General features: G+C 39.8%; 2 protein-coding genes across 2 annotated transcripts; one reads left to right on the forward strand and one right to left on the reverse strand.

Annotated features, from left to right (window-relative positions):
- Positions 1–1,366: 1,366 nt before the first annotated feature.
- Positions 1,367–4,122, forward strand: LOC118438101. The gene is made up of 7 exons (XM_035857868.1): positions 1,367–1,495; positions 1,623–1,694; positions 1,803–1,861; positions 1,943–2,746; positions 2,812–3,256; positions 3,326–3,444; positions 3,514–4,122. Exons 2-7 carry the CDS (start codon positions 1,640–1,642, stop codon positions 3,637–3,639), a joined length of 1,608 nt encoding a protein of 535 aa, XP_035713761.1. The 5' UTR covers positions 1,367–1,495; positions 1,623–1,639; the 3' UTR covers positions 3,640–4,122.
- Positions 4,123–4,148: 26 nt separating this feature from the next.
- Positions 4,149–6,498, reverse strand: LOC118438102. Its single transcript, XM_035857869.1, has 5 exons — positions 6,360–6,498; positions 6,099–6,278; positions 5,987–6,022; positions 5,477–5,594; positions 4,149–5,412 (listed from the first exon to the last, which is right to left on the reverse strand). The coding sequence occupies exons 1-5, from the start codon at positions 6,393–6,395 to the stop codon at positions 5,120–5,122; spliced, it is 663 nt and encodes a 220-aa protein (XP_035713762.1). The 5' UTR covers positions 6,396–6,498; the 3' UTR covers positions 4,149–5,119.
- Between the last annotated feature and the right edge of the window lie 4,942 nt (positions 6,499–11,440).

Below are 11,440 nucleotides of genomic sequence, written 5' to 3' on the forward strand. Positions count from 1 at the left end.
TTAGTCACATTGCTTCTTAAAGATCATTTAATTACTTGGTGTAATATGAATTGGTTATATGGATTGGTGACAAATTTGCTTCTTACATGTATAAATTGTGGAAATTGATATCCTACATACATACTGCTGTACATACATACATTATTGGTTAAAATAAGTCTTGATACGATTTTTATGACACGGCTTTTCTTAACTTTTACAGAAATACATATTTACATGGAAAAGATAGGTCAATATTTAACTTGTGCATTTGTCCAGCATACATAAGAACATGCTTATCACAATTCACCGCACTTAAGTTTATCCAACTGTTAACGGGACGCTTATCATTGTGTAAGCATCGTGACTTAACTGCGTAGTGGGCAAGATGACCTGTATAAATACATACAGATATACATGCACATATTTCCATACAGCCAGTAACACAGCTTTTCTATGATACATATGTATTTATGTATGTAGCAGTGACTGAGGAATTCTGGAGCAGAGGTCGACGCCGCCGATCTCACGCCGCCGCGCCGCCATACGCCGATGATTTTTCCGCGTCGCCGCCGCCGAAAAATTTGATTTCCTATTCCTTTAGCATTGCGACGCCGCGCCGCTGACGCCGCCGAAAAACCACCAAAAACTGGCGCCGCCGCCGCCGAAAATTTGTCGGCGTCGACCTCTGTTCTGGAGTGACGTGGGGAAAGTATGGATGGCTTATTTTTTTCATGAAAGACTTTTTATGTACATGCAAAGCTAATGTCAATAATATATATCTCTTAATTAGGCGTGTCACCTCATTTGCATAAGTCGCACTATGCTCATCTTCCACAATATGGCTTTCCATGTTAAATAAACTCCGTGTCTCGCGAATACGAATGAAAATATGCAAATGAGGTGACCAGCACAAATAATTTGACTATAAGTCTCTTAGATATTAAAAAAATCAAACCATAACCTATAACGAACGAAATTGCAGGGATGTGATATCCGCATAGGATTTTCGATGGATTACGGAATAATTTGTTAAAAATTGTCTTTGGATTAAGGGATTACTTTGTTTGCTCAGCTCAAATGCATATCACTTAATTTCAATATGTATTTAGTCACCGGAATGCGTGGGGTATGCATGCGTGTTTCTTTCTCTTCGGATGCAAATATCTCTGCCAAACCTGAGCAATAGTCTTTTTTGCAAATTTCATATTATAGTAATACAATTTTTGACCGGGTGAAACTAATTTGGTCAAAATCAGGAAGCATGCATAGTACGCTGGGAGAGACCTTCATTGTAAGGCATAAATATTGCAACCCAATTCGTGTTACTCGTCATCTCAAAGTACCCCCCGCCCCGGCTGATTGAAATTGCCCACTAGAAGTCAGATCAGAGACGCAGTAGCAAAATATTTATTTGTCGCCAATTAATTGATCCGCAATTTTCCTTCGCCTTCCTCCAATTCACAATTTCTGTCCACAAATCTGTGAGTTGGATTTGATTCAAAGATCAAGAAAGGTGGGTGACCTTCGAAATTTACCTGACGTAATTTAATTAGCGTACATATTTTATCCTTAAACTTTGAGAGTTGCTTGCGGTTTTAGTTTCAATTTAATCAAATTAACAGTTTGGATCGGAATTTTAGACACACAATTTACCAAGATGGAGTTGCGGTCATTCTCTTCGACAAGGCAGAGAACCAGTCTTCCAAATTTGAGTAAGTTGCGCCTTCAATATTTCATCTTAATTAAAAAAATGAGGTTTCCAAAATAAAATATATATTTATTTTCCATTTCATTCATTTAATTAATTCCACGCACGACAGCTCCCCGCAATTTTACCGATAATAGCAGCGCCATGTCGAAAGCTCTGAGAAATCCATTGGTGAGTCATTAAAACTCCTAAATTTTAAACTTTCTTGACTTAAATATGTAATTGTGAATTGAAATTCTGAATTTCCACCAGATTCTCGACATTATTTTCTCCCAGCTTAACAACTTCGACTTGAGAACGGCTCGTCATGTGTGTCGCGAGTGGGGCGACGTCGGCGCAGGTTTGTTGGGAAAACGAGCCTTTTTCCACGTCAACCAACTTTTCCGCTACAACGGCTCAGAATTGTACCAGGTGATCCCTGCTAACGACAAACTGATGCGAAACCTTATCATCTGGGACGATTTTAACCCCTCCGTCCCCAGCAAAAAGACTGCCAGCGTCATAACCAAACTTTTTTCCGAACTCTCCTCCAACGTGCGCGAATTCACGAGAGAAATCGCGTTTTACATCACGCTGAAAAAATTCGCGATCGCGTTTCTGAATGGTTTGCGAACCCTGAAATCAACCACGAAGATCCAACACATTTCCATCTTTATCCAATCGACAAACCCATTGGTGGACAAAGGTCGGATTCAGACCCTTCGGAAATTGCCCCTTCAAAGAAACTTGACTTCAATAACGTTCGAAATTCCTCCACCAATTCAAGAAGGGGGATCTGGCATTCACGCGTTTCAGCCTTTGCTCCAGGTCTTGATCGACTCTGCCCCCAAACTGACCTCGTTGGACGTGACGGCCTCCTTTTTGAGTTTAGAGGGATGTAGAAATCTCAAAGTTTTGAAATTTCTCTTCGCAAATTGTAATCACGAGGAGTGTCATAACTTCAAGTTGGCCTCCGTGGCCACCATGTTGACTTCCGTGAAGGATTCGTTGATCGAGTTGGAACTGGGCTATGCTGACGTGCACGTATTTTCTATTGGTCTCATTCACGATCCGCAAGTAAATTAATGAGATTAATTTAATCTAGAATTTTGAATTTTACAATTTACATGCAATTCTCACAGGCCGGCCGTTATCTTGACGTCCCCGTCATGCCGAACCTTGTCTCACTCACCATCACTCCGCTGTATGTCTACCCAATCCAGAATTTCTTTGATGAGAAGCATTTCCCAAAACTGAGAAACGTGTCGCTCAAAAAGCACCAATTCGAGGTGATCCAGTTATCAAGTCATCTTCTAAACCTATGGAAGCCACACCGAGGAGTTGAATATTTGGCGCTGGAGGCACGCGACTATTGCCGGGATGACAGGAAATTTGGGGAAACGATTGTTCAATTATTCCCGAAAGTTACGAAACTTGAGGTGGCATTGAGCCAATGTGAAGATGACGTAAACGAGGTGGTGGAACCGCTGAAAGTATTGAAGTTGGAAGAGTTTAAGCTTGTCTTGTGGCATGTGAACGTTGCCTCCAAGCTGGTTAAAGTTCTGAGAAGTTTGGCGATTTGGAAAGGTATGTATGTATGAAAATATTGGCGAAAATTGACCTCTTTAGGAATTATAATTATTTAATTTTACATAGGCGTTAAAAGTGTCTACTTCAAGTGGGGTTGCATAGAAAAGGCCGACTTTTCTGCTTCCATTCAAGACATCATCTTGTATAGTAGAGGATTTAAAAGAGTGGAAATCTCGGGATTTGTGGTAAGTTTTTGAGTCATAGGATTTTCATGAGGTAATTTTTTTGTACATGCGGTTTTTTAATAAATTCAGGCCCGGGATATTGTGAAAGTCATCCGACCCATTTTTGAGGCCAGTGGTGCACCCGTGGATTTTAGGGGAGGTGTGTACCGTAATATGAATTTTGTGATAATGGTAGGAGGAGCGGTGGATTTGTAATTTGTGTGGTTTTTGAGGGTTACACTGTTTTAATGTTTTCCACTTAGATAGATACAGAATTTCATAAATTAATAGTACTTAAGGGGTGATCTGATACAGTCTCACCGCTACCTGACGGGGAGTGTGTAACTATGTCCTCCCATAAGCTCCCATGTTATAGTTTTAAAAACTTTCAGCGTCGTCAAAAGACAATAAATTTCCATTTTTTGCACCAATCGACGCGTATATTTAGTCCCCACAAAGTTACTGAAGTTTTAATGGATACGTGGAGTATACACGGAGAAATGAAGCTTTTTCTGATTTTTTTTGTGAAAAGAATTATGGTGTGACCATGAAAGCGACTTTAAGGTCAAACTCCAGTAACTTTGGGAGTTGAATATTTTGACACATTTTGCAACAAAAAAATCCGATATTAATGCAAAAATAAATGTGCCCAAATGTTTTGAAAACCTGGTTTTTAGAAATTACGAAATAAACATGCCCGTCAATTCCAGTTTCCCCAATTTTTATTATGTTGTAGGTCTTTAGTAGTAGAACAATAGTCAAATTGGACTTATAGTCGAAATCGACCTTCGTGACCTTGTTTCGGCGTCGAACGGTTGGTAGGTCAAAGGTCACCGATCCCCACAAATGAGATATCATTGGAAAGGTCTCGGTGAGAGGATTCCAAATATATATACTTTGTTGGGTGTATGACCACTCCTTCATGTTCCAGAAGCAGAAGAATGAAAATCTGCAATTCTCCACAATTTAACACAGCGAGTAGATTGGGAGCTAACATGCAGTAGATGGGCACAAACTCAGAAATATTCTCCGGTCTCTGGAAATTTAGGGAGTGGTCATACACCCAAAAAAGTATATATATTCGGAATCCTCTCGTCGAGGCCTTTCCAACGATACCTCACTTGATAATAAATTCCATTTACAGTTTCGAAAAATTAATTTTAAAATAAAATGAAAATTGTATGAGTTGAACGCCAAATGACTAGTGAAAATGTTTAATATTATTAGAATCTACACCTCGCTCTTACCCCTCCTTATGACTTGGCCACGAATGGTTTTGTAATAAATAGTAAATAGTTGAATTGAATAATGCAAAAATTTAGCGATAATGTATGCAAGTGTGACATTTTCATTACAATTTGTTAGTCCGTATGATTTTGAGAGAATGTAATTTAGAATCACGATTTTGAATTAATGATGTTTAATAATAAATATAGATTAATAGATTATATAGATTATAGATTATTATAGATTATTAATGATAGATTATTAATAACAAATAATAGAAAATATGCATATCGCTACAATTAGTGATCCAGTTTTTCAAACCGAATAAAGCAGATTTATTTCAGGAAATGATTTCGTAAAATATTTTCCATGAAAAAAATAAATTCTGAAAGTTTATAATTTCCTACATACGGTTATTCGTTAGTAAAATAGAAACCACCCACACTTTAGCGTTAGTAAATTCTTTTTCTCAAGTCCTTAAACTCTTCCTCTTATCGAACCTCGGTTTGGCGGTGGTGAGCATTTGCAGTGTCCTATTATTCATGGAGCCTAATCGCCCATTTTGCCCCCGAACTTCGAACGATCTTCCCGACGGGGTTTGGTTAATCAAAAATCCGAACGCGATATCTAGTCCGGCTGCGATGAAGGGAGAACCAAAGCAGCCGATAACGTATGGCGTCATCGCTTGGATAACGACGGTCCCGGCACATTGCGAAAATGCGGCGTAGGATTTGCAATAATATTCTTTCCCGTTAAAAACCTCTGGAAAATTATGTATTGACAAAATGTATTCGAAGTGATTAAAGCTAAATTTTTGAAAACATACCGGCCAATTTGAAACAGGGTTCCGCCTTTGGAATAATTTCATTTCGTAAAGATTCTGGAAAGTTTTCGCCAAAAAATATGGCAGCTGCGACTTGATCGAGTGCACCCTCTTCGTCGAGCTAAATGGATATTTAATTCAATTTTTATATAATGGGAAAAATTTGCAAAATACTCTTATTTTATTTGCTGTAAAATCTCGCGGTAAAAGGGTTTCCACCTGCCCCATACAGTTCGCACCCAATTCCATTCAAAGCTTATGGCAACTTAAAACTTTAGACATAGGGTTTTGAATGGAAGTGGGTGCGAACTGTGTGGGCCAGGTGGAAACCTTTTTACCGCGAGATTTTATAGCCAAAAAAACAGGAGTATGTGCATAGCGAGCTATTACCACACAATATTACTGATCAATACCACTTGGGTAAAGTCATACATACATGTATGGACACCGCTTGGTATTATTTTAACACTGGATTTCTAAGAATGCACAAAATTATTAAGAAAGTTTGCTCACCAAGGCCAACTCGGTTAAGAGGCATTTTACAAAACACTGTTAAAAATTTTGACACCAATTAATTAAAAACAACACTTAAGTAATTCCAATTATATATTAAATAGTTTCTCACAAATAGTCGTGTAACAACTTCGCCGAGATTTTGGATTTTGAACGAATTTGCTAAACATGGTCCAACCGCGTCAAAAACGATACTGAGCAGGTCAAAGATCCATTTTTGACACGATTTCTGCACCGGAGCTTCAACTTCACCTTCACCACCCTCGTCTTGACACAGGATGGGAGCAATTAGCTGTTATTTTAAATAGTTTTAGAAGTTTCATTTTTTACTCTAATTTAAAATATTTATGAAAATTTAAAAACAAATTCTCACCAAGATAACGATTGCCAAAGTGTAAACGAATTTCATTTTTATAAAAAATAAATTTCCCAAGAAATGAGGAACTTATACACGTTATGAAGCTGGTCAGCTACCATAATCCGACAACAATGGTCGAAATGTGTACCGAACTGCCGCTTAAATTTCCAGGTTCAAGGTATAAAAATTGTTACGACAATGCGGAAGCGTCAGTTTTTTGACATTGATCTTGATTTAGAAAATGCATACGTTCGAGAATTAAATAGTTACGCAAATAACCTAACCTTCATCACGATAAGCATTTTTTAAATTTAAAATTTGTATGTTTGATTTAAATAGAATCGTTGCATAAAGTCTGGCTGTACACATGAATATGTATTTGTGTATATATGTATACCTAAAATTAGCAAAAAATTGTGAAACGAAAGAGGATAATTTAGTGAGTTACGTACATAAATCCTATCGTTTATCTGTAGTTACATACATATTGTCAACAGGAGTGAAGCATAGCATATGTACATATTTATTGACTTGATAAGGATTAAATACATCCATACATACATAAACGAATACGAGAGATATGTACATATGTACATACACAGTTGCATGTCCTAGTTGTGTGTCCAATTGTTTTAAAAATGGTTACGTCCGCAATTAAAAGTTAATTAGGGGTTTACTTTTTACTTTCTAAATACCTATGCTTGGTTGGTGCACATGCAAAAATAAATCTTTGCTGTCAATCATGCCACGCTTTTGCATGGGAGACCCGCCCCTGGGTGAAATTTTTGATCATTTTCTAAATTTTGCTTAAAAGAAATTTTGCCCAATTTTCTGCAGTAACCTGTATCCAGAAATAAAACCCATATCAATGGTTTGCAGAATTATGTACAAAAATGTATTTAGCATATTTACAATATTTATGTATGCATCGAGCTTTTGTCGATTATTATTGCTTACTTCGACACAGTGATTTCTACCAGGGGCAGGGTATGGGTGCATGGGTAAATATTTGCTATACTTAAGGCTATAGAAAACTAATACGTATGTATTTATTTGATTATGTGGTCGGTAAAAACTTATTGCAACAATATAAGTAAATAATACTGGTATTTAAGTCAAATAATTTATGAGAATGCTAAATAAACAGGAAATTTATGTTAAAATATTTCGCCAAGTAGTTAACTAATTAATACATAAGTAATGCAGGTAACTAAACACTACGGACATTCAGGTAAAATAATGTAAGAGAGTATTAAATCAAAAATCAACTAGAAAATAATCTCAAGTAATTCGTTAATATGTAGTAAAATAATCCATACTAAGGTAACGTAAATTAATACTGTAGGTATTTCAGTCAAATAATGAGGGTATTCATTACGAATTCGCAACACTAGCAACGAAATAAAATTCACAAGTTCGCCAATAAATTGGCTTGAAAATTCCTTTCCTAGATGCGAACTTTCGTATCTAGGAAATTTGCAATTTTTTTCAAGACTATGTTGCTGAACATGCAAACTCGGAATGAATACACCCAATATAAGTGGCATGGTGAGAGGCAGACTGCTTAAGATTGTTCATTTTCTGCCGGTGGGACGAGGTCGAAGTTTGGAAATGCGCGAAAGTCTATTACATGAACGCCTACGATATCCAGAACGTTGTGACGGGATGAAAAGGCCATCATCCTTGTAGCAGTCAGAATATTGACGCGGTGTGAGCGCTAAAAATAAGTAAATTGTAATTAAATAAGCAGATGGATATAATTAATTAATTAATTCACTTTCTGTGTAGACTGGGAACCGGAAGGATGGGATGTAATCGTCATCATTAGCGTCGTCGTCGTCTTCATCAATTGGTTCGTCGACGTCATTAGCGTCGTCGTCTTCAATTGGTTCGTCGACATCATTAGCGTCGTCGTTTTCATTTTCGACACCCTTTTCATTTTCGACACCCTTTTCATTTTCGACGTCGTTATCTTTATCGCCGGCGTCATCTTTGGCGAAAGGATTTGGTCGCCCGCAGCCTCTCTTGCTCACTATATCACCTGGCGGGGGAGCTAATTGGCTTTAACTTAATTGCAACCCACTTAAATTATTCATAATTTAATATAATTTCCCTCACCGTAGTAGTGGTCAGAAAAATCGACATCATCCTGGGAGTCATCGATGATTTCGATATCCTCGTCGCCAGAATCAGACTCCATGAGTTCCTCAAAGGCGTCATTCTTCAGATTGGGTGGAGAACAGGTTACAAGCTTAACCGTCTGTTCGTCAATTTCTGAGAAAATAAAAAAATAAAAAATTTAAAAAACGAAGGACGAAATCGTGACGGGAATTTAAATTGAGACGATTTACCACTACAAATGACGGGTGAATTGGATTTTGATGGAGGAATGAAGAAATGTCGCATTGGGGTTAACTCGTATTCATTTCCGGGCGTCGTGTTGGCCTTTGAGGTGGAGGCAATGATGCCTGCGGAAGTTGAGGGAAGACACGCTGCAGCACTTTCAGCTACTAAATTTAATAATTACAAATTATTGTACTAACGTATGTAGGGCTTATCACCAAAATCGTCAACATTAATACGTTTTTGTTAATCATTTTTCGCCTCAGGGAACTTATTTACTGTTACTGTTATTTACTGTTAAAATCTAGAGTGTATATTTTTATAAAATTCGCAAGGACCTGCTCAACAAATTTGTCGCCCAGCCAGAATAATAAAATAAAGCGAAGAAATGATTTAAAATGTGCTGGCTTCCGCTTGGCGATTAATCACCAAATCCAACATTAAGTAAAATATTATAATTTCATCTTGCTTAAATACCTTGACCTTGCTTGTCCTCGCTCAGTTTTTCAACTTTTACGGCTCGCAGTGCTACCTCCTGCGTCGCGGCGTTTACGACGACCTGAATTTGTAAGTCGTCATCCAGGGGGATAAATTCATCCGCTAATTGTAAAATGGTTAATAAATTTGGTTGGAGTCTAGGAAAGGGGACCCCCGATTTTTTCTAAGTTTTTCTGTGAAATTTTTTTTGCACTGGCCAAAAAATTTTTATTGCATATTTGCATCGATCATGATGTGTAGATTCCAAAAAACATGTTTTCAAAATTTCGAAATTTTGGGAAAAAGTTTTCAACATTGGGTCCCCCTATACCAAAAAACGACTAAGTTTTTTTGTGTAACATGTTGGGACAATGTGATAAAACAACGGGGCAACGTGAGATCAACCTGGGGGAATGTGAGAAACTCTAGGGGAATGTGAGATACGGCTGGGGGAATGTGAGAAACACTGGGAGAAGGTGAGATACGACTGGGGGACTGTGAGAAACTCTGGGGGAATGTGAGAAACTCTGGGGGAATGTGAGATACGACTGGGGGAATGTGAGAAACACTGGGGGAATGTGAGAAACACTGGGGGAAGGTGAGATAAGACTGGGGGAATGTGAGAAACACTGGGGGAAGGTGAGATAAGACTGGGGGAATGTGAGAAACACTGGGGGAATGTGAGATACGACTGGGGGACTGTGAGAAACACTGGGGGAATGTGAGAAACACTGGGGGAAGGTGAGATAAGACTGGGGGAATGTGAGAAACACTGGGGGAAGGTGAGATAAGACTGGGGGAATGTGAGAAACACTGGGGGAATGTGAGATACGACTGGGGGACTGTGAGAAACACTCTGGGAATGTGAGAAACACTGGGGGAAGGTGAGATAAGACTGGGGGAATGTGAGAAACACTGGGGGAAGGTGAGATACGACTGGGAGAATGTGAGAAACACTGGTGGAGGGTGAGATACGACTGGGGGATTGTGAGAAACTCTGGGGGAATGTGAGATACGACTGGGGGAATGTGAGAAACACTGGGGGAAGGTGAGATACGACTGGGAGAATGTGAGAAACACTGGGGGAAGGTGAGATAAGACTGGGGGAATGTGAGAAACACTGGGGGAATGTGAGATACGACTGGGGGACTGTGAGAAACTCTGGGGGAATGTGAGAAACTCTGGGGGAATGTGAGATACGACTGGGGGAATGTGAGAAACACTGGGGGAATGTGAGAAACACTGGGGGAAGGTGAGATAAGACTGGGGGAATGTGAGAAACACTGGGGGTAGGTGAGATAAGACTGGGGGAATGTGAGAAACACTGGGGGAATGTGAGAAACACTGGGGGAAGGTGAGATAAGACTGGGGGAATGTGAGAAACACTGGGGGAATGTGAGATACGACTGGGGGACTGTGAGAAACACTGGGGGAAGGTGAGATACGACTGGGAGAATGTGAGAAACACTGGGGGAAGGTGAGATAAGACTGGGGGAATGTGAGAAACACTGGGGGAAGGTGAGATACGACTGGGGGAATGTGAGAAACACTGGGGGAAGGTGAGATACGACTGGGAGAATGTGAGAAACACTGGGGGAAGGTGAGATAAGACTGGGGGAATGTGAGAAACACTGGGGGAATGTGAGATACGACTGGGGGACTGTGAGAAACTCTGGGGGAATGTGAGAAACTCTGGGGGAATGTGAGATACGACTGGGGGAATGTGAGAAACACTGGGGGAATGTGAGAAACACTGGGGGAAGGTGAGATAAGACTGGGGGAATGTGAGAAACACTGGGGGTAGGTGAGATAAGACTGGGGAATGTGAGAAACACTGGGGAATGTGAGAAACACTGGGGGAAGGTGAGATAAGACTGGGGGAATGTGAGAAACACTGGGGGAATGTGAGATACGACTGGGGGACTGTGAGAAACACTGGGGGAATGTGAGAAACACTGGGGGAAGGTGAGATAAGACTGGGGGAATGTGAGAAACACTGGGGGAAGGTGAGATAAGACTGGGGGAATGTGAGAAACACTGGGGGAATGTGAGATACGACTGGGGGACTGTGAGAAACACTGGGGGAATGTGAGAAACACTGGGGGAAGGTGAGCTAAGACTGGGGGAATGTGAGAAACACTGGGGGAAGGTGAGATAAGACTGGGGGAATGTGAGAAACACTGGGGGAATGTGAGATACGACTGGGGGACTGTGAGAAACACTCTGGGAATGTGAGAAACACTGGGGGAAGGTGAGATAAGACTGGGGGAATGTGA

Source organism: Folsomia candida, unplaced genomic scaffold (assembly GCF_002217175.1).
Source record: "Folsomia candida strain VU population unplaced genomic scaffold, ASM221717v1 Fcan01_Sc018, whole genome shotgun sequence".
In the NCBI taxonomy this organism is placed as follows: Eukaryota; Metazoa; Arthropoda; class Collembola; order Entomobryomorpha; family Isotomidae; genus Folsomia; species Folsomia candida.